A 24,106-nucleotide genomic window follows, 5' to 3' on the forward strand; every position below is an offset into this window, starting at 1 on the left:
AATTTAATACAGAGATGTGTGAGGTGATGCATTTTGGCAGAAAGGATAGGGTGAGGCAATATAGACTTAATAGCACAGTTCTAAAGAGTGTACAGGAACAGAGAAACCTGGGGGTTCATGTGCATCGATTTTTGAAGGTGGCAGGACATATTGAGAGAGTAGTTAGCAAAGCAGATGGGATCTTGGGCTTCATAGAGGTATTGGGTATAAAAGCAAGGAAGTTATGCTGAACCTGTATAAAGCTCTGGTGCGGCCACAACCAGAGTATTGCATCCAGTCTGGTCACTACACTTTAGGAAGGATGTGAAAGTCCGTGAGAGGGTGCAGAGGAGATTTACCAGATGGTTCCAGTGATGAGGGATTTTTAGCTACAAGATTAGGTCGGAGAAGGTGGGTTTGTTCTCCTTGGAGAAAAGGAGTTTGAGGGCAGATTTGATAGAGGCGTACAAGATTAAGACAAGTTTAGTTAAGGTAAATAAAGAAAATCTGTTCCCATTAGCTGATGGTACAAGGACTAGGGGATACAGATGTAAGGTTTTGGGCAAGAGATGTAGGGGGGAATGTGAGGAAGAACATTTTTACACAGTGAATGGTAATGACCTGGAACTCGCTGCCTCGGAGGATGACAGAAGTGGAGACAATGAAACATTTCAAAAGGAAATCAGATGAGCACTTGAGGGAAATAAAATTGCAGGGCTAAGGGGTAGAGCGGGAAATGGGATTGATTGGATTGCTCTACAGAGAGCCGGCATGGACTGTATGGGTCAAATGGCCTCCTTCTGTGCCATAATAACTCTATGGCTCTATGACAATTTATGTAAGTCCCATTTTCTATATAGAGTTTTGATATGCTTATCTGTCAATGCAAATAAATGCAGACACCTATGCCACATAATACTTTCAGGAGTCAGATTTACTGCTATTGATTTGAAAAATACACAAGTGAAGATTTTGATAACTAGATTGATTTGATAGGAGAGGCACAACTCAGTACATTCATAAGAAGTGTTAACTGAATCTTTTCATTGGTTGGGGCAGAGCAAAAGGCAAAAGAACCATGAATAAATTTATCATGATGATATCATATGCAACTATGTGTTTTTGTGTGAATCATGTTATTATAATGAATGTTGGTAAAAGAATGATAAAGATTTACAAAATACTTAATTCCCGTTGACTTTTCCAGTATTTAATTGTGCCATCCTTCCTGAACTTTAGTTGACTTTAATTCTCATCAGTCTGTTAATGAAACTAATGATATAGACAATGATGGAAACAAAGAAAATTGCTGCCTATGACAGTTATATCCTATTGCATAAAGCTATATACAAACTCTGGGCTGAATTTTACCAGCCCCTCGATGCTGCAGATCGTGGCGCCGGGGCCGGTAAGATGTTGCGGGGAGAGGCCCGTCTTGACCCGCGACGTTAAGAAGGGCCCGCCGTATATTACCAGTGGTGGTGGGATCTTGGTGCGGAAGGCTGCCGAGTTGAAAGCACACCACCGAGGAACGTGGCGCGCGATTAAAATTCAGCCCTGTATTTCATGATAGGTTAAGTGCTTTGAAGAATAAATACATATAGTTAGTCAAATTCAGCATTAATTTCATACTTACAGCTTTCAAGTTCAAGTGAGCAATTCTGAGTATCAAGGGGAAAGCTGCTAAAATCCATTGAACACATGGCAGTGACTGTTATCCTACAAAAAACATTCATAATAATCTATGAATTATGCTTTAATTTCAGCCACATAAACACCAAAACACTTTGAAAAATAAACTTAACACCATAATGGGAAAGGTAACATAGTAGTAATGTTACTGGACTCGTATTCCAGACTCCTGGATGAATGCCTGGAGATATGAGTTCAAATCCTACCACAGAAGCTGGGGGAATTTAAATTCAATTAATTAATAAATCTGGAAAAAAACTAGTCTGAGTAAACTACCGGATTGTCATAAAATCCCACTGGGAGGGAAATCTGTTGTCCTTACCCGGTCTGACCTACATGTGACTCCAGACCCACAGCAATGTGGCTGACTCTTAACTGCCCCTGAAATGGCCTATCAAACCACTCAGCTACAGAACAGTTGAGTTAGAATAAAACTGGATGGACCACCTGGCATGGACTTAGGCACTGGAAACAATAAAGGCACACCCTGCCCAGTCCAGCCTGCAAAGTCCTCCTCACATGCAACTGGGGACTTTAGCCAAAATTGGGACAGTTGACCCACAGACTAGTCAAGCAACAGCCTGACATAGTCATACTCACTGAATCATACCTTACAGCTAATGTACAATGTACAGACTCCTCCATCACCATCCCTGGGTATGTCTTGCCCCACTGGCAGGACAAACACACCAGATGTAGTGACACAGTGGTATACATGTTGAACACCACTTGGAGGAAGCACTCAGGGTATTAAAGGCACAGAATGTACGCTGGGTAAGGGACTTCAACATCCATCACCAAGAGTAGTTTGGTAGCACCACTACTGACCAAGCTGGTCGAATCCTGAAGGATATATCTGCCAGACTGGGCCTGTGGAAGATGGTGAGAGGACCAACAAGCGGGAGAAACCTACTTGACCTCGACCTCACCAATCTACCTGTCACAGATGCATCTATCCATGACGGTATGGTAGAAGTGACCACCGCACAGCCTTGTTGAGACAAAGTCCTGTTTTCACACTGAGGACATGCTCCCATCGTATTGTGTGGATAGATTCAGTACAGATTTAGCAGCTCAAAACTAGCCATCCTTGAGGCACTGTGGCCCAACAGCAGCAGCAGAATTGTATTCATCCACAAGGTGTAACCTCATGGCCCAGCATATTCCACACTCTACCATTGCCATCAAGCCACAGGACCAACCCTGGTTCAATGAGGAGTATGGAAGAGCATGCCAGAAGCAGTGCCAGGCACACCTAAAAATTTGGTGCCAACCTGGTGAAACTATAACTCAGAACTACATGCCAGCTAAAAAATGGAAGCAGCATGCAATAGACAGTGATCCCACAAGCAAAGGATCAAATCGAAGCTCTGCAGCCCTGCCACATCCAGTCATGAATGTTGGTAAATGTTACGACCAGGTGAGAAATGTGTCTAGGGGTCTTTGGCTGTCTTTACCTGGTCTTATTATAAAACAGTGTTTTATTTTTAAACACACTGTGTTTTGAGCTCCCCTTTTGTGAATCCTTGTTCACAGCTTTCCAATTATAACACAAAGAAATGAGCACAAACAGGCTTTCTCAGGGTTTAAAGAAGAAACGTGAAATTTATTAAACCTTAAACTTAAACTCTAATACGTTAACGCCTATGGATATACAATGCGCCCACGCTAGCATGCACACTCGATACTCACATGCAAATGGGACAGAAAAGAGGAGAGGAAAATATAGTAGAGAGGGGGTTTGAGGCAATAACAGAAGAGTTTCTTTTTTACTGTGCTTCGAGCTCACTTGATTGTAGGTAGTCTTGCTGTTCGTTGGGGCCCAATGTTCTTCTTAAACCTTGTTCACATAGGAGACTTTTCTCTCTTTGAGGTGCACATGTTTTCACAAGATTCAGTTCCATGGGAAAGAGATGGAGGCAGGCAGGACTGGAGAGGTTCTGTTCCAACCAGGAGCACATGGCTTTCTGCTTTTAATTACTGTTTTCTCCAATTTTAAAACTCTCAGTTCAAACCTCTGCAACAGCCAGTCAGTCATGTGACTAAAACTGGTCTGACCACTTCTGTGTTTGTGGATTCTGCTATCTTAGCAGTCAACCTAGAATGCTAGCTCCTCTGGTAATCAAAGGTCCATTGTTGATTGAATGGGTCAGGGGATGGTCCTTTGTCCCTTGTTCCAACTCTGCTAGTTACTATGCAAATGTCTTTCCAGTCAGGGGCTTGCAATTTTAAGTTTTAATGTTCATTTGGTGAAATCATGTGTGCCTCAGTCTTGGCAGGTGGGTTGTTTTCCTGACAGTAGGCAATCAAACAACTAACCATAGGTTGAGGCTTCACAAACATCCCATTCTCAATGATGGGGGAGCCCAGCACGTCAGTGAAAAAAACAAGGCTGAAGCATTTGCAACCATCTGCAGCCAGAAGTGCCGAGTGGATCATCCATCTTAGCCTCCTCCTGAAGTCCCCAGAATCACAGCTACCAGTCTTCAGCCAATTTGATTGACTCCACATAATATCAAGAAACAGCTGAAGGCATTGGATACCACAAAGGCTATAGGCCCTGACAACATCCCAGCTGTAGTACTGAGGACATGCGCTCCAGACCTAGCCGCACCTTTAGCCAAGCTGTTCCAGTAAAGCAAGAACATTGGCACCTACCCAACAATGTGGAAAATTGCCCAGGTATGTCCTGTCCAGAAAAAGCAGGACAAATCCAATCCTGCCAATTACTGCCCCATCAGTCTACTCTTGATCATCAGCAAAGCGATGGAGGGTATCATCGACAGTGCTATCAAGCAGCACTTACTCAGCAATAATCTGTTCATTGCTGCTCAGTTTAGGTTGGGTCAGGGCCACTTGGCTCCTGACCTCATTACAGCCTGTCCAAACATGGACATAAGAGCTGAATTCCAGAGGTGAGGTGAGAGTGACTGCCCTCGACATCAAGGCAGTATTTGATCAAGTGTGGCATGAAGGAGCCCTAGAAAAATTGACGTCAATGGGAATCGGAGGGGAAACTCTCCACTGGTTTGAGTTATGCCTAGAACAAAGGAGTTATGGTTGTTGGAGATCAATCATCTCAGCCCAAGACATCACTGCAGGAATTCTTCAGCATAGTGTCCTAGGCCCAACCATCTTCAGCTGCTTCATCAATGACCTTCCAATGTAAGGTCAGAAGTAGGAATGTTCGCTGATGATTGCATAGAGTTCACTACCATTTGCAACTCCTCAGATACTGAAGCAATCCATTCCAGCATGCAGCAAGATCTGGACAATGTCCTGGGCAGTTTCCATTGATCAGAAACTTAACTGGACCAGCCACATAAATTCTACGGCTACAAGACCAGGTCAGAGGCTGCAAATTCTGTGATGAGTTACTCACCTCCTGATTCTCCAAAGTCTGTCCACCGTATACAAGGCACAAGTCAGGAATGTGATGGAATACTCCCCACTTGCCTGGATGAGTGCAGCTCCAATAACATTCAAGAAGCTCGACACCATCCAGGACAAAGCAGCCCATTTGAATGGCACACCATCCACCACCTTAAACATTCACTCCCTCTACCACTCCACCACTGGTGAACAGTGGCAGCAGTGTGTACCGTCTACAAGATGCACTGCAGCAACTCACCAAGGCTCCTTCAACAACACTTTCCAAACCCACCAAGTTTACCACCTAGAAGAACAAGGGCAGTTGACACACAGGAACACCATTACCTGCAAGTTCCCCTCCAAGTAACAGACCATCCTGACTTGGAACTATATTGCTGTTCCTTTGTGGTCGCTGGGTTAAAATCCTGGAACTCATTAACAGCAATGTGGGTGTACCAAAACCACATGCACTGCAGCGGTTCAAGAAGGCAGTTCACTACCATCTTCTCAAGGGCAATTTGAATGGGCAATAAATGCTGGCCTTGCCAATGATGCTCACATCCCATGAACGAATAAAAGAAATGAAGTGATATTTACTAACGTTGATGGCAAAGTTGGAGATACATTAGCCCTGAAAAAATTATCCTTTATCGGTGTCCATGTAGAAAAACATGCAAGAAGGATCTACATAATCACAGAATTTGCACTTATTTCCATATTTCAAATGCATTTAAATTGTCATACAATAGACTATTAGGAGCACTGGCTTCATGCTGCACAAGAAAGTTAAGGAGCCATTCCTCTCAATCAAAATAAATGAAAGTACATCATTTAAAATGATGCAAAGATTTATTTTTTAATCACTGCATTGTCCAGTTCATGATTGATAAGTTTCTATTAATATAGAATCATATTCATGATACATAATTACAGCAAGAATGCCTCAGAACTCCTCGAACCATAACTATATTAGAACATCAGCATGCCTAATGCAAAGCTAGATTATTACCTAGGATCTTTACGATGGTGAAGTGTTCCTTACAGCGCCCAAAAAACAGGTTGACACCACTGCACAAAGGCTCTTAGTGCACCTTAAAATAGGTGCCTGTGTTTCCATCTTAGGTCTGCTTCACAAGCTGCAAAATAAATGTGATAACACTGGAGGAATGCATTCACCTTCACCTTCCTCCTGCTCACTTCTTCCATATTTCGAGCCAGGTATGAAGGACCCGGGTGACAGCACTCCCTCCATTGCAGCTGGACCCTGTAATTTACTTCAGCAATTCAGTTGGCTCCATTGGAGCACATCCTGCAAGAGGAAGGCCCCCATTTCTTCATCATTAAAATGTGCAGTGTTACCCATGTGCCTTTAATGTGCCATTATGAACAATTAGTTCACTTTCCTTCACCAGCAATATTTCCCCTTTTGTGAAGAGTTGCAGCCCTTTAAGAGCTGTTCATACATGGAATTTTGTAATCCCCAGTCAAGAGTACTGCAGACAAACTCTTTGAGCAAGCCTTCCTTTTACTTGTAACCTAGTGACATGAGAGAGCGGGACTTATGTCACAAAATTCAACACGGCACACACACTGAGCTACAGACACAAATGTGCCTACACTTTGGGCCAGCTTAATCCTTTTTTTTTGTTTAAATCAAAAATAGGAGCTTTGGTTTATTCCAAAATTTGACCACCAATTAGTGATACAAAGGATGCAAAATCTCAACTTCAACATTAGGTAAATGCATTTTATGCACTGATATGGAGCATTGCGATGTAGATGGTAATTAAAGTACAAATGGAAAAGTTTCCTACAATTATTACTTACACTTTGCTGTAGTTTGAAAGATTGGAGCAATAATAGAAATCATGCAATGCCATGTATTTGATATGGTAGTGCACTTTAGACTGTGGGAATGGTTGATATGTTATCTAGGTATAAAATAGTATGAGAGACCACAACGTATGCAATAAAAAATAGATATTCTGTTTCTATTGACATCACAGAATTATCCACATACAAGGGATTTGCATAACAAAAACCAAATGAATATTAATACGGAATAGCTGTATTCAGCAATACAAACAAATTTTAAATTAGCAATGTTTCACCTTAGACTGTACAGGATGTTGCCATCTGGATATACTCTTAGCATGATATTTTCCATGGTTGTGTCATGTATAAACGATCTTTTGGAGTGAACAAAAAACACATCTGGAACCCAAATTTTCTTGACTAATCTTCCATCAAATGTCATACTTCTGTTGTTGGAACTTCGGAAAGCGAGTCTGCTATCTTTCCAGTAATGTCTTAGGTATAAAGTCATTGTGAAGTCCTAAGGATATGAACAAAACATAACCAAATGGCTTGTGAATCAGAAGAAAGAAGACTGTAAAAATACAGAATATTAATGCTGGTAATTGACCTCATATTTACATGACAAGCCATTGTTTTCAGTCCTCACTTCAAACACTCTGCTCCTTAGTGGCTCCATCCCTCATCCTGACAACAGTTTGAGACTAAACCAGTCAGTTCGCAACCTTGGTGTCATATTTGACCCCGAGATGAGCTACACATTCGCATCATCCGAAGATCATCTATTCCTACCTCCATAACATTGTCTGTTTTCACCCCTGTCTCCGTTCATCTGCTGCTGAAACCCTCATTCATGCCTTGTTTACATCTATTCAAATGCATTCCTGGGACATTCTACCATTCTCCCACATTCTGTCCTCCGTAAACTTGAGGTCATCCTCGGCCCAACCATCTTCAGCTGCTTCATCAATGAACTTCCTTCAATCATAAGGTCAGAAGTGGTGATGTTCGCTTATGATTGCACAATGTTCAGCACCATTCTCTACTCCTCAGATACTGAAGCAGTCCGTGTAGAAATGCAGCAAGACCTGGACAATATCCAGGCTTGGGCTGATAAGTGGCAAGTAACAATCGCACCACACAAGTGCCAGACAATGACTATCTCAAACAAGAGACAAACTAACCATCTCCCCTTGACATTCAATGACATTACCATCGCTGAATCCCCCACTATCAACATCCTGGGGGGGGTGGGGTTACCAGTGACCAGAAACTGAACTGGAGTTGCCATATAAATACCGTGGCTACAAGAGCAGGTCACAGGCTCGGAATCCTGCGGCGAGTAACTCACCTCCTGACTCCCCGAAGTCTGTCCACCATCTACAAGGCACAAGTCAGGAGTGTGATGGAATACTCTCCACTTGCCTGGATGGGCGCAGCTCCAACAACACTCAAGAAGCTCAACACCATCCAGGACAAAGCAACCCACTTGATTGGCACCCCATTCACCAACATTCACTCCCTCCACCACCCACACACAATGGCAGCAGTGTGTACCATCTACAAGATGCACTGCAGCAACGCACCAAGGCTCTTTAGACAGCACCTTCCAAACCCGTGACCTCTACCATGTAGAAGGACAAAGGCAGCAGATGCATGGGAACACCACCACCTGCAAGTTCCCCTCGGAGCCACACACCATCCTGACTTGGAACTATATCACCATTCCTTCACATTTGCTGGGTCAAAATCCTGGAACTCCCATCCTAACATCACTGTGGGCATACCTACCCCACATGGACTGCAACAGTTCAAGAACATAGGAACATATGAATTAGGAAGAGAAGTAGGCCATTCAGCCTTCTACTTGCTCCACCATTCAATAAAATCATGGCTGACCTATTTGTGTTTCGAAATCCACACTCCCATCTACCGCCGATAACCCTCGATTCCCTTGCCTAACAAGAATCTATCTAACTCCGCCTTAAAAATATTCAATGACCCTGCCTCCACCACCTTCTGATGCAGAACATTCCAAAGTCACACAACCCTCTAAGAGAAAAAAATTCTCTTCGTCTCTGTCCTAAAAGGGCGATTCCTAATTTTAAAACAGTGCCCCCTAATTCTGGACTCACCCACAAAAGGAAACATCCTCTCCACATCCACCTACTCAAGACCGTTCAGGATCTTATAAACTTCAATAAAGTCTCCCCTCACTCTTCTAAACTCCAGTGAAAACAAGCCCAGTCTGTCCAACCTTTCCTCATAAGGCAACCTGCTCATTCCAGGTATCAATCTCGCAAACTTTCTCTGAACCGCCTCCAACACATTTACATCCTTTCTCAAATAAGAAGGCCAAAACTGCACACAGTATTCGAGACGTGGTCTCACCAATGCCCTGTATAACTAAAGCATAACGTCCTTACTTTTATTTTTAATTCCTCTAGTAATAAAGGGTGGCATTCCATTAGCCTTCTTTATTACCTGCTGTACCTACATACTAACTTTTTGTTACTCCTGCACTAGAACACCTAGATCCCTCTGTACCTCGGAATTCTGCAGTCGTTCTCTGTTTAAGTAATACTCTGCTTTTTTATTCTTCCTGCCAAAGTGAACAACTTCACATTTTCCCACATTCTACTCCATCTGCCAGATTTTTGCCCACTCACTCAACCTATCTATATCGGTCTGCAACGTCTTTATGTCCTCTTCACAACATACGTTCCTACTTATCTTCGTGTCATCTGCAAATTTAGCTACCATCCCACGCTCCCATCATCTAAGTCATTGATATAAATTGTAAAAAGTTGAGGCCCCAGCACAGACCCCTGCGGGACTTCACTCATCACATCCTGCCAATCAGAAAAGGACCCATTTATGCATACTTTCTGTTTCTGCCAGCCAGCCAATCTTCTATCCATGCTAATATGTTACCCCCGACACCATGAGCTCTGACTTTGCACAATAACCTTTTATGTGGCACCTTATCAAATGCCTTTTGGAAATCACCTTCTCAAGAACAATTAGGGACGGGCAATAAATGCTGTCCTAGCCAACGACGCCCACCTCCCATGAACAAATAAAAAAAAATCCAAAACTCTGCTGCCCTTGTCTGAACTTGCACCAAGTCCCATTCATCTATCACCCCCATGCTCTATTTGGAGTCAGGGAAGGTCTGATTTTAAAATTCTCATCCTTGTTTTCAAATCCCTCCATGGCCTTGCCCCCTCCCTATCACTGTAATCTTCTCCAGCCCCACAACCCTCCGAGATATCTGTGCTCATCTAATTCTGGACGCTTGAGCATCCCCGATTTTAATCACTCCACCATGGATGGCTGCGCCTTCAGTTGCCTGAGCCCTAAGCTCTGGAATTCCTTCCCTACACCTCTCCGCCTCTCCACCTTACATTCCTCCTTTATGACACTCCTTCAAACCTACGTCTTTGACCAAGCTTTTGGTCATCTGACCTAATATCTCCTTATATGGCTCAATGTCATATCTTATTTTCAAATGCTCCCATGAACTGCCTTGGGATGTTTTATTGTATTAAAGGCACCAGACAAATATAAGTTGTTGTTGTTAACGTGTACAAACTGATGGGGGAATAGAAAGCTGGAAAGTATAATTTTACACGATCGAAACATTTTATCATAGGGTTAAAAAAAAGTGCTCCCTTATATCAACTAATCAAATTCAATTAAAATGATAAATAATAAAGGCAACACTATACACACTGCTGTACCATATTACTATGTAGTACAGTTTTACTATAAATAAATTCCTTCCCACAAATAACTAAACCTTAGACTTACCATATCAACTTCAGAAATGCTGTCAATGCTTTCAATCTGGACATCTATACCAACAGACACTGTTGATCCTTAAAAAGCAAATAAGAAACAAGTAACTTTAGTTTTACCTTTTTAATATTTTCATTTCTCATGGTTCCAAAAGCAGTAGTTATCCTACAGTACCTAACCCATTCTTAATACAAATAAATAGCAAAAATTGCTGCAGATGCTGGATATCTGAAATAAAAACAGAAATGGTGGCAACACACAGTGGGTCAGTCAGTATGTGTATATAGAGAGGGGTGGAAATTAAAAGAAAAATTTTACATTCAGGGTGTGAGCAGGAAGTGGCACCAATATAGTCATCATCGTAATGGAAAAAGAGGTGAAGAATGGGAGTCAGTAGGACTGGAGTAAAGAATGGTCCACATATCCCACAAAAAGGCAGGCATAGCTAGGACTGAAATGGGTTCCCATAGCAACACTTTTTATTTGGAGGATGTGAGTGGAGTCAAGGGAGAAGTTGTTCTATGTAGGAACAAGTTCAGTCAGGTGGAGGAGTGTGGTGTTAGGTGGGGACTGGTTGGGCCTCTGTACGAGGAAGAAGTTGAGGGCCCGTAGGCTATTCTGGTGAGGGATGGAGGTGTAGAGGGATTGAGCATCCATGGTGAAAAGGAGATAGTTAAGGCCAGAAATGTTGAAACTGTTAAAGTGGTGGAGGACATTGGAAGAGTCGCGGATGTCGGTCGGAAGAGAGAGATGGTTAGCAGGCTGAAATGATTTTCACAGCAGATGATGGGAAAAAGAATTTTAAAATATTCGAGAAACAAATAACTTGAATACCTGAGGTAGTGGTGGGTAAATCAGGTCTGAAATTGAAACAGGAGAGGGGAATAAAAGAGGATGGAGTCCAATGGTCCAAGCAGAAGAAGAAAAAACACCTAGCTGCTCTGCCAAGATAATGTTCTGGCAAAGAGTCCTCAGCTTAATCACATCATTGGCACCTGCACCTCCTAGTGCTGGGTCAAAAGAGGCAGTACTTCTGAAAGTATATTCGCTGCCTCTCTCACTCATTTATCAGTTCTTTGAGGGGCCAGGCAGGCTATGATGGATGTCACATCATTTTGAAAGCAGTTGCCATAAGCATGGCTCTTCCTGCCATTGCCAGGCTATTGGATGCTCCTTCAACATCTCTAGCTATCTGCAGAGGAAGAACCCACATTACCCTATGGACTGAATTTTACCAGCTCCCTGATGTCGGGGGTTGTGGCGGGGGGGGGGGGCCGTAAAATACTTGCGGGAGCGGCCCGCTACGACCCCCAATGCCGAGAAAGCCCTGCACCATTTTACCGTTGGCGATAAGGCCTTGGTTCAGCCCCCTCGCCACTCAGCAGTGGGGCCATCATTTAAATAGTAAAATCAATGCGAATAAATTTACACCTACTTACATTGTCCTGGTGGCCGTCGCACACCAATATTACAGCCACTGGCTGCAACTCACGTGCCTTCGGAACTCCGTATGGAGTCCGGAGGTGAGACACTGGTGGGGAGGGGGGAGGACTGAAATTATCAGAGCGGGAGTGGGGGGGAGCAGGAAAAACACTATTTATTGGCTGTGTGGATGGTAGGAAGGGGTTGAAGGGCAAATGTTAAGAGGTTGTGGGGGGGGGAAGTTTGGTTTTGGAATAAACTTCATTTTGTTGCTTTTGCCCCAAAAAAAAACATTGGGGGGAGGGGGAGCGGTGGGAAAGAGCCTCCAGCATTTATTTAATTGTTGATTTCCAATGCACCACTAATTTTTCCTAAGGGCTTGAACCCCTTTAAAAATGGCGCCGACGCCTGTGCAGTGTCGCCAGACACCATTGCTGGGCACAGAGAGGCCGCCCCCTCTATGTCATTGGGAGTGGCCGCTCAGCCCCTTCCATTTAAATTAGCCCCCGCGTGAAATATCGCGGGGGCTCAGCGGTGGCACTTCCGTGTCGGAAGGCCGCTGAGTTCAAAGCGTGCGATGTGCAGCAGGTTAATAAAATTCAGCCTCAATCTAATCTGCTAGCCTGCCTAATCCAGAATTTAGAGCCTCATGTAAATTGAAGCACTTGGTTTCTACAGACCAAGTTGCAACATTCATAAAAGAAATTTCCTCTGGGCATCTGTCCTCAGACAATTATGGAGTTCCAGAGTGCTATGTATATCTTTAAAGCCTTGCTTTACCACTGCGCTAATGTCATATCCACATCTCTCAACATTAGTCAACAGTCATTGCATGCTGTTTTGAATCTTCTCAAAGGACTGGAAGAGGCATTTCTACTGATCAAGGAGTTCCCTTTAATTAGTAGTCTTCAGAGGTTCGTGTTTATCGAGTCTACAGAAGAAGAAAATCTGAAGTTTGCCAGATATCCAGCTCGCACTGCTTCTTCAGCTGCCACTTCAACATGTTCCTCATTTGGATGGCACAGTGCCGCAGTGGTTAGCACTGCAGCCACACAGCTCCAGCGACCCGGGTTCGGTTCTGGGTACTGCCCGTGCGGAGTTTGCAAGTTCTCCCTGTGACCTCCCTGTGACCTGCCAAAGACTTGTGGGTTGATAGGTAAATTGGCCATTGTAAAAATAAAATTGCCCCTAGTGTAGGTAGGTGGTAGGAGAATTGAGGGAAGGTGGGGATGTGAGAGGGAAAAAATGGGATTAATGTAGGATTATTATAAATGGGTGGTTGATGGTCAGTGCGGACTCATTGGGCCGATGGGCCCGTTTCGGTGCTATATCTCTCTATGACTCTAATGGTTTATGCATCATCCAATGCTCCCTCTTGACCCTCACTCTCCAAGTACCCCAGAAGGACATCTCTGACGTGGTGTCTATATGAGATGGAATGATGATCCTAAGGGCTTGAAGCCCTTGCTGTGATGCAGTGTGGTATTGTGCACCACTACTTCATCTTGGGAGACAAAAAGAAAATGTGTTACAATAGTTGTAAAAGGCTTTAATGCAGGCAACATGCCCAGACAATGTGAGCCATGCTGCTGATCCACAACGTCTCTGAGCATTATATTCAGTGGGTGACTTGTGGTGGAAGCAGTAAAACTATTTAAAGGAGAATACTAGCCATGAGGTCACTCAAATTCTCTCAGCTTTCCTTCACACACTCCATCAATAGACCCAACTCTCACTATCCATAGGCTGTCATCTACATGCCAGTTGATGGTCCTTAGGTAGGGAAATTTCCCTTCAAACCCTTTCTGAATGTGATTGTGGGCCATTTTCTCTTGCAAAGCGCATATGGGAGAATTCAAAAAAGCACAACGTTCCACTCCAGTCGTCCGCCTTCATCCCACCTGTACCTTGTGTGAATGGAGATAAATGCAACATATTGTTAGTTATGTGTGCATTGAGGGAACCACATGCTAAAATTAAATGACCAATCACATGGATATTTGAGTTTTAGCCACGAAGTGTGTTCTGAAGTCACATAGGAACGAAAGTGCTCATGAGAGCTGAAAGGATGTGCCAGTGCTGCTTGTGTAGCAGCAGGTTGGGATGTGCATGCTGTGGATATATACTGTCGGCACACTCTGCACATAGTTACATTTGCACTCTTCCTAAGGCCATATTCTATTTTTCTCATCTGCTGTGAAGACCTACGGAAGTGGGAATTGTACTCACTTTTTCAGTCACCTCACGCAATGACTTCTGGATAGTGGGAGGCAAAGGAGACTGCCCTCAACGGTAACCATCCTATGCTGCACTTACTTCATCAAATGGAGGAGTTCGGCCAAAGTGTGCACCTTCTCTATCTCTGTTATCTTCTAAAATTGGTATAAATCAAATCCTTTATAAGCCATAGCCTCTAGAAATTCCACGATGCAACCAATCTTGTCCTCTCTGATCTCCATGCATGGAGTGTGCTATGAAAAGTTTTAAAAGCTGGCCTGGGAAAATCCTGCAAGATTAGCTCGTCTCACTTCCAGTGTGATCTTGGGTCCACTCACTAAAGGCCTTTTGCCTCCTATGCTGGTGTTGCAAATTCGGCCCTTATAAATTGAGATTTAAACAGCATTGTGTTAACTGAGTTTGGGATTGCAATTTTAAATGATAGCAGCTAAAATCAATTAAATGTCCAGAATTTACTTTTCTCATTCACAGATATGAATGGAAATAACCATACATAAGCAAACTTGAATGGCATTTGTTCTTAACTAAATGTATCTTGAAGAACAACCTTGAATTAGTTATGTCCATTAGCATTACAACACAAATGCAACGGTTAGCAGGAAGGTAGAAAAAATTATTCCCGAGCCTAAAGTTTACAACTTGGTTCCATTTACTGCAATCCCATTGTACCTAACCAGCATGCATAATTCTCAATGCATCCTGCAAACAACAGGTATATAAAATTAATCTCAGCTTATTCCACTTTCACCTAAACTTAAAGCAAGCTTTTCCCATGTCAAATAAACACATTTTAAAAAGCAACCAAACACTATAAATTGCAATATCCAAAACCATTTTCTGGTACTGAACACAAAAATAAATATAAAAAATTATACAAGTTGATAAGACAGATTCAAAAATGTAGCCATTTTGTCCAATGCAAGCAAATGGACCGCTGGGTGAAGCACTACCTAGAACTTGACATAATACTATTGTCGTTTTTGGAACATTTTGTTATTTACATTGACGAGGGCAGGGCAATGGACGTTGTCTACATGGACTTTAGCAAGGCCTTTGACAGTGTCCCGCATTGTAGGCTGGTCCAGAAGGTTCGAACACATGGGATCCAGGGTGAGCTAGGCAATTGGATACAAAAGTGGCTTGGTGATATGAGGCAGAGGGTGGTAGTGGAGGGTTGTTTTTCAAATTGGAGGCCGGTGACCAGTGGTGTGCCGCAGGGATCGGTGCTGGGCCCTCTGTTGTTTGTCATATATATTAATGACTTGGGTGTGAATGTAGGGGGCATGATTAGTAAGTTTGCAGATGACACCAAAATTGGTGGTATAGTGGATAGTGAAGAAGGTTGTCTAAGGTTACAACAGGATATAGATCAACTGGGAAGGGGACAAGGGATTGGCAAATGGAATTTAACGCAGACAAGTGCAAAGTGATGCATTTTGGGAAGTTAAACCAGGGCAGGACATATACAGTGAATGACAGGGCCCTGGGGAGTGTTCTTGAGCAGAGAGACCTTGGGGTGCAAGTACATAGTTCCCTGAAAGCGGCAACACAGGTAGGCAGGGTGGTGAAGAAGGCATATGGCATGCTTGCCTTCATCGGCCGAGGCATTGAGTACAAGAGTTGGGACTTCATGTTACAATTGTACATAACGTTGGTTAGGCCGCATTTGGAGTACTGTGTGCAGTTCTGGTCGCCGCACTACAGGAAAGATGTGATTAAGCTAGAGAGGGTGCAGAAAAGATTCACAAAGATGTTGCCTGGTTTGGAGGGCTTGAGTTATAAAGAGAGATTGGATAGGCTGGGTCTGTTTTCCCTGGAGCGAAGGAGACTGAGATGGGACATGATAGATAGCCAGAGTCTGTTTCCCATGGTAGGGGTGACTAAAACTAGAGGGCATAGATTTAAGGTGAGAGGGAGGAGATTTAAAGAGGATCAAAGAATATTGGGTATCTGAAATGAGCTGCCTGAGGAGGTAGTGGAGGCAGGAACAGTAGCAACATTTAAGAGGCACCTGGACAGGTACTTGAATGAGCAATGCATAGAGGGATATGGAATTAATGCAGGCAGGTGGGATTAGTACAGATAGGCATTATGGTTGGCATGGACACGGTGGGCTGAAGGGCCTGTTTCTATGCTCTATGACTCTATGACTCTATTACAGAGTTAAAATTGCATTTCAATTGGTTAGGACAAAAGACATCTTTTCTTAGTCCCAAATTTAGCATCAAAGATTTTGGCCGTTTTGTGGTTAGTAGTGAAAGGATGGCACTTGCTGCTGGCCTTGACAAAAGATGCCCACAAAGATTTAGTGGGCTCTAGAGCTTTGATTTCCCCTATTCCAGTGTGACTTTCAATTTGTCACCATCTATAAGGGATCTGTGGTGTCCAGGAATAGTAAAGTCAGAAAGCAGGCTGAGCAGCCAATCAGATTGAAGAATTCTCACAAACAGCACGACAGGAAATAAAAAGCCCAGATTATAATTAATTTCTTATTCATTTTATGGAAAATTAAAGAAATATTGGGATGCACACATGGGATTAAGATAGAAACTGAAATATCTTAACCTTTAAGAAAAATATATCTCATACTATTTTAAAAATCATAGCATATTTATCATGTTTTGGAGGGATTGATATTCCACACTAATAAAACTAGTTTTTCAGAGCCAGAGAGGTGTACAGTGGTAATTTGACTTAGTATGCTGTTAAAAATTCAGTTATACCTCATTCAACATGGCTTAACATTTTCAATCTTTGTTACAGCAAGAATTCTGTGTAAATAGTTGAAGTTCACATCAATTCACAGATTCTGTATTTACTGCATCAGCAAATAATGGAACAGCGCACCCTTTAGAGGAATAGGGTATCACTGACAGCAACTTCCAGATTTCCATGTTTAAGTGCACATGTGCAGAGGTTACTGTCAGTTTTACACAGTAAGGATTGCGAGTGTTACAACTGCAAATTCTGGGCCATTGAATAGGAACAATTGTTTTCGCATTGAAATGCTTCTCACTCCTATGTTCTGTAGGAAATTATACTATTTTAATACAATGATTTATATACAGGATTCAATGGGAACAGCGGTGTATGAAAACTAACCCACAGAGTAATATTGGATGCAAGGGGAGATTTTTCTGGCTCTATTCCCAGGCACACTCGATTACCTGGACAGGTATTAGAAAATTGGGTGGGTCTGAGTACACACCATAAAGGAACTGATTGCTTTTCCTCTATTTAAAACCTCTTCTACAGTGTCATGACACCCATGTTGTGTAAATTGTGTATTTATGATACACAATTGCTCCCAAATCTAGTTATATCACTTCAGATTTTGGGTGACTCACACCTTGACTTTGCAATAGTGCAGTTTGAATAGTCTACTTCAGAGATTCACGAGTTACAGAAAATACACAATAAGAGTTACACTTTTAAAAACTTGGGTAAAATGCATAACAGGAAGAAACTATGATCACACAGGTATAAATTACTGAATAGCATAGTGAAATTGTCAGAAAACCTACCTCCAAATCCAGGTCTCATTGAAAAATCATGGTCATCTATTCTAAGGAGTTGTTCAGATTTAGTTAAATGTGTTTTGGTTGAATCTGATCTTTTACTTTCTGGTCGACTAAAGCAAAACAAAACAAGTTTTTTACAATCTGAACAGAAAAACACTGTTTTTAAAAGCATTAGGCATTAGTCATTGCAAGAGTTGAGTTAAATGAAACATGTCTTAATATCATTTTCTAATAAACAAATCAAAGAAAAGAATAGAGAGTCAAAACGGCAAGAGTGCACTGGTGACCTCCACAACTGATCTCACCAGAGTGGGGGAGGGACCGTTTAAAATGAAGTATTCAGCCTTACCACCCTATTCCTGCTTGAATCCTGTGCATCACTCATGTACTTTCACCCAGGAAACTTTAGACAGTGTAAGTGAAGATGTGGCATGGGGTAAATCAGAGAGCATACGGAATCCAGTGGGTTGGGGAGGAATGTGCCACCTTCCAAGTAGAGGGGTAGGAGATGGCCAACTATGGCTTTGGAGCCATGGGACCCAGATCTAATCAATATCTGCCTGAATTGAAGGCTGGTCAAAGAACATCATGGATGAAATTGGTCTTTGGCAAATACGAACTGACAGCCCTTTTTACAACACACTCAATTTTCTTTTCTACTGAATTCAATAATTCATAACATTTTTGTTATTCATTTGTGGGATGTGGCCATCTCTGGCAAGGCCAGCATTTATTGCCCATCCCTAATTACCATTGAGAAGATGGTGGTTAGCTGCCTTCTTGAACCGCTGCAGTCCATGTGGTATAGGTACACCCGCAGTGCCACCAGGGAGGGAGTTCCAGGATTTTGACATAATGACAATGAAAGAGTGACGATATAGTTCCAAGTCAGTATGGTGTGTGACTTGGAGGGGAACTTGCATATGGTGGTGTTTCTATGCACCCACTGCCCTTGTCCTTCTAAGTGGTGAAGGTCACAGGTTTGGAAGGTGCTGCCAAAGGAGGTTTGGTGAGTTGCTGCAGTGAATCTTGTAGGTGCTACACACTGCTACCACAGTGCATCAGTGGTGGAGGGTGTGAATGTTTAAGGTTGTGAGTGGGGTGCCAATCAAGCAAGCTGCTTTGTCCTGGAATGGATTAATGTTTTGAGTATTGTTGAATACTCATCCAGGCAAGTGGAGAGTATTCCATCACATTCCTGACTTGTGCCTTGTAGATGGGTGACAGGTTTTGGAGAGAGGGGAGGTGAGTTACTCACCACAGAATTGTCAGCCTTTATCCTACTCTTGTAGCCACAGTATATGGCAACATTTGTCCATACAATTAGATGGCTGGGTCAGTTAAAATCTGGTCAATGGTGTCATGCAGGCCCCCACCTGCCAAGAATGAGGCACATTAATTTCACCACATGGACATTAAATTTCAAATTGTTGCTGGGAAGCAGAGAAGGCCTGTGACAAGGGGTTGCCAGACCCCTGGCTGGAAGGATTATTTTGCATATTAACAGACAATATTTGGAACAAAGGAGCTAACCCCTGCTCCAATTCAATCCACAAACAGACATGGTCAGACCAGCTAGTCACTTGACTAACTGGCTGTTGCAGAGTTTGAACTGAGAGGCTGCAGAAAGTAGAATGCTCCTGGACTCAAGCAGACCTCCTTTCCTGTCTGTCTGCCTGCTCCCATCTCTTTCTCATGGAACTCCAAAATTCACTTAAGACACATGAAACAAGAGAGAAAAGTCTCCTACATTGAACAAGGTTTAAGAAGAATACTGAGCCGCAACGAAAAGCAAGACCTATCTACAATCAAGGACTGTACAGCCAGCTCTAAGCACAGTAACAAAATAACCCTCTTCAGAGATTGCCTCAAACTTTTCCACTTTATTTTTCTTCTGCTCTTTTCTATCCTTATTTGAATGTATGTATCGCATATGCATGCTAGCTTGGACACAACGTGTATCCGTAGGTAGTAACCAAATTAGAGTTTAAGTTTACATTTAATACATTTCAATCTTTCTTCTTTAAACATAAGAAAGCCTGTTTGTGCTGGTTTCTTTGCCTTATAATTGGAACAAGGAGCCACCAAGGGGGAGCTCAAAACATGGTGTGTTCAAAATTTAAACCCTGTTACAGTAAGACCAGGTGAAAGCTGAAAGGGAACCCTAGACCTCTTTCTCACCTGGTCATAACAGAAATTTGGGTGCTAGCATCCGGAATTGACCCAAAGACAAATGAGAGAAATTGGAAGTGAGAAGCCAAATTGTTCCCAATCAAAAAAAGAGCATGTTTTCAATACAGGTTTTCTTGTGGTTGTGTATCCTTGAATACCAACTGAAGTTAGCAGCCAGGGTGAAGTAACTTGGGATAAGTTAAAAGCACTATCTATGGAGGAGTTAAGGAAAATGGCTGAGCAGTGGGGGATTACTGTACTTGGCAAGGCTAGGATGTCTGAACTCATAAGACAAGTGACCAACCATTTTTCCCTTGAATCTGAAGAAGCAGAAACAGGGTTAGAAGTAGACTTCAACAGGGTATTGTTAGCAAAGATACAATTGGAACAGAGGAAACTTGAATTTGAGGAAAGAGAGGGAGAAAGAAAGAGCCTTACAGAAGGAACATGAAGAAAATGAAAGCCAGGAGAAGGAATGAGAGAGAGAGGAGAGAGAGAAAGAATATTTGAGAAAGAATGCAAAGAGAGCTGAAGTGGCTTGAGATAGCTAGGGGACGACAAAGTAACCCCAGTGAAAGCATGGCCAATATGGAGGAACATAATTCAGGGCTGGGTACAAAATTGTTAAAACTAGATCAACTAATTCCAAAATTCAATGAGGAAGATGTGGAGGCATTTTTTGTGTACTTTGAGAAATTGGCAAGGAAGCTAAAATGGCCAACTGAGACCTGGCCTTTTTTTACTACAAAGCAAGCTAACTGGAAAAGCCCATAAGGTTTATTCCCTGTTGCCAGATGAGAGCTCATAAAATTATGAACTGACCAAAAATGCTATTCTCGGGGCATATGAATTAATACCCGAAGCCTATTGCCAAAAGTTTAGAACCCTCAAAAAGCAAGCTAATCAAACTTATCTGGAGTTTGAAAGAAGTAAGCAGCTGGATTTTGACCAGTGGCTGAGGGCTCTTAAAGTACAGCTCAGCTATGAGAATTGCAGGGAAGCAGTTCTGTTAGAGGAACTTAAAAACTCTCTCCCACTCTCCAAAAAGACCCATGTCGAGGAGCAGCGGGTTCAGAGAGCCCAGCAAGTGGCCATTCTGGCCGATGAGTTTGCTTTAATTTATAAGTCGGTTTCCCAGGGGAGAACCTTTCCTAGTCACCCCCACAAGTCCCAAAAGGACAAAGGGTGGGAAGGTGATAGAAGCCCAAACAGTCCTGGGAAAGAAAGGAAAGCAGGAGACACAGGGGGCCCTCCTCCAGCCCAAAAGGAAGGTTCTGTGAGCAAGAGTGAGACCCAGAGACCTGTGTGCTTCCATTGTTATGAAGCAGGGCATTAAAAAATTGACTACTGTAAACTAAGGGGAAAACCTGTAGGGTTGATCAAGGCATACCTGCTCAGTGAAGAAGAGACCCTGATGGAAAGCACAGCAGAACAAGCTGTGGTTTTAACTGCAGTAAGAGTGAGACCCGGAAAGCTTACAGCTGCAAGTGCAGGAAAATTTAATAGGATTCCTGAGGGTTATCAAGGTTTTGTGTCTGAAGGGAAAGTAACCCCATACCCCTCGCGTGGCGCAAGCAAGCCCATAGTAATTCTCAGGGACACAGGGGCTACTAGATCCCTTTTACTGGGAAAAGGCCTGACCTTTCCCACAGAGAGCGCAGAGAAAACCAAAATGATGGTGAATGATATTGGAGGGCAGTGTATGCCTGTACCTGTACACTGGGTGCACCTGGAGTGTGACCTAGTTTCGGAACAGGTGGCCGTGGGGATTGTCCCGAGTTTGCCTGTGGACGGAGTTGACCTGCTCCTTGGTAATGATCTGGCGGGTGTAAATGTGGTAGTCCCCCTAGTAGTGCAAGAAATACCACAGGAGGTCAGTGAGACAGGGCAGTGGTGGGAGACGGACGCCTGCAGTTCCCTTGAATGTGTAGTGGATCAGGCCGTGATCAAACCAGCTCCCCCAGAGGAGACTGAATTGGCACTGCAGGCAGATGATCAGGTCTGTCAGTCTGAGACTTCCTTTGGAAAGTTAGGAGACCCTGGGAATGAATTAAATGGATTTTCCCTAGGTGAGGCTCAGCATGCCGACCCAGTATTGCGAGGGTTAGCACAGGCTGCCCAGTCTGAAAGTGAAACAGAGGGAGCCCTGATTGCTACTATTTAAAGAATGAGATACTGATGAGAAAATGGAGTTCTCCTGACAGACCTGAGAGCTAGGAGTGGACAGTGGTTCACCAGTTAGTGGTGCCACAGAGGTACCGAAAAGAATTATTAAGAAGGGCCCGCGAGACTACAGTGGCTGTACATGCCAGTATATGAAAGACCAAAGCCCGCATAAGACAGCCAGAACTCCACAAAGATATGGTGAGTACTGTAGGAGTTGCCACATGTGCCAGGTCGAGGAGAAACCCCAACCTACAGTGAAACCTGAACCCCTAAGTCCTGTACCGGAGGACCCCCCACCCCAGAAAGGGCTGGTGAACTGTAAGAGACCCCCACTGAGAACAACAGGGTACTGGCAGGCACAAGGCTGGTAGAAGGTTAGAAAGAGAAGGGGAAGAAGTGACCAAGAGGGCAGGTTAAAGGAGGTCTGGGAGGAATCCCAGACAAAAACTCCTAGTGTCCGGTCAGCCAACCCCGAAAAATGTAAAAAGTTAGACCCCACATTCTCCTATGTAAATGCTGACACAAGAAGCACCCCACCAGAGTTGCTAACAGTATTTACAGAAACCTGCAAAGACAAAAAAAGACCTCTAGGAGGCAGAGAAACTGTGAGGGTGTTGCTTCACCTAGTCTATGTGCCACAGGGGAATGCAGTAAAGTCTGCACACATACCTGTAGGCAAAAGTGTCTCAGAGAACAAAGGGGAGATTAACAAAGAATCCTCCCCCATAGTCAGAGAAAAAGGGGACCACCCATCCCCTGAAGTCAGAAACCTTTGCCTGACTCAGCAAAGCACTGAAAGAGAGTTCAGGATAGACCCGCCCAATACTGACTCTCTTGGGAAAAATTCCAATTTATGGCTAATTAAATCAACTCCTCAACGCTCCCCCCTCTCCTTTGGCAGACCTCAACAGGAACGAAGACCCTCGGCAGTCATGGCAAATGGCAAACTGAAGAAAAAGTTTCTCAAAGAACCACATGGTTACTGGGATGCCAAAAAAGGGAAATTAAAGCAGCACTGGCACCAGGAAAAGACAGTTTTAGTACGTTTTAAGATTCATGAATGAATGGGAATGAATGAGAGAAATGCATGGTTTTCTGTATCTTATATTTTCTCTCAACCCTTTTCGTGAAATGTGCTTTTCTCAAATCGCATTTCATACCCCTGGGTGTGGAGGTGTCATGCAGGTCCCCACCTGTCAAGAATTAGGCACATGGACATTAAATTTCAAATTGTGCTGGGAATAAGAGAATACCTGTGACAAGAGGTTGCTTATTAACAGACAATGTTTGGAACAAAGGAGCTAACCCCTGCTTCAATTCAATCCACAAACAGACGTGGTCAGACCAGCTAGTCACTTGACTAACTGGCTGTTGCAGAGTTTGAACTGAGAGGCTGCAGAAGGTAGAATGCTCCTGGTCTCAAGCAGACCTCCTTTCCTGTCTGTCTGCCTGCTCCCATCTCTTTCTCATGGAACTCCAAAATTCACTTAAGACACATGAAACAAGAGAGAAAAGTCTCCTACATTGAACAAGGTTTAAGAAGAATACTGGGCCGCAAAGAAAAGCAAGACCTATCTACAATCAAGGACTGTACAGCCAGCTCGAAGCACAGTAACAAAATAACCTCTTCAGAGATTGCCTCAAACTTTTCCACTTTATTTTTCTTCTGCTCTTTTCTATCCCTATTTGCATATGTGTTTTGCGTATGCATGCTAGCGTGGGCACAACGTGTATCCTTAAGCGTTAACCAAATTAGAGTTTAAGTTTACATTTAATACATTTCAATCTTTCTTCTTTAAACATAAGAAAACCTGTGTGTGTACTGGTTTCTTTGCCTTATAATTGGAAAGCAGTGAACAAGAATTCACCAAGGGGGAGCTAAAAACATGGTGTGTTTAAAATTTAAACCCTGTTACAGTAAGACCAGG

At 43.2% G+C, this 24,106-nt stretch overlaps 1 protein-coding gene across 1 annotated transcript in view; it reads right to left on the bottom strand.

Annotated features, from left to right (window-relative positions):
* LOC137374129 (gamma-aminobutyric acid receptor subunit rho-3-like) overlaps positions 1-24,106 on the bottom strand; it is a 47,370-nt gene that overhangs the window by 18,418 nt on the left and 4,846 nt on the right. Inside the window, exons 2-5 of the mRNA XM_068039897.1 lie at positions 17,844-17,950; positions 10,672-10,739; positions 7,155-7,378; positions 1,616-1,698 (exon numbers count right to left, since the gene is read on the bottom strand). Of these exons, the coding sequence (XP_067895998.1) occupies positions 1,616-1,698; positions 7,155-7,378; positions 10,672-10,739; positions 17,844-17,950 (482 nt within the window). The remainder of the gene's footprint in view (positions 1-1,615; positions 1,699-7,154; positions 7,379-10,671; positions 10,740-17,843; positions 17,951-24,106) is intronic.

This window comes from Heterodontus francisci, chromosome 10, assembly GCF_036365525.1.
Source record: "Heterodontus francisci isolate sHetFra1 chromosome 10, sHetFra1.hap1, whole genome shotgun sequence".
Lineage (NCBI taxonomy): Eukaryota > Metazoa > Chordata > Chondrichthyes > Heterodontiformes > Heterodontidae > Heterodontus > Heterodontus francisci.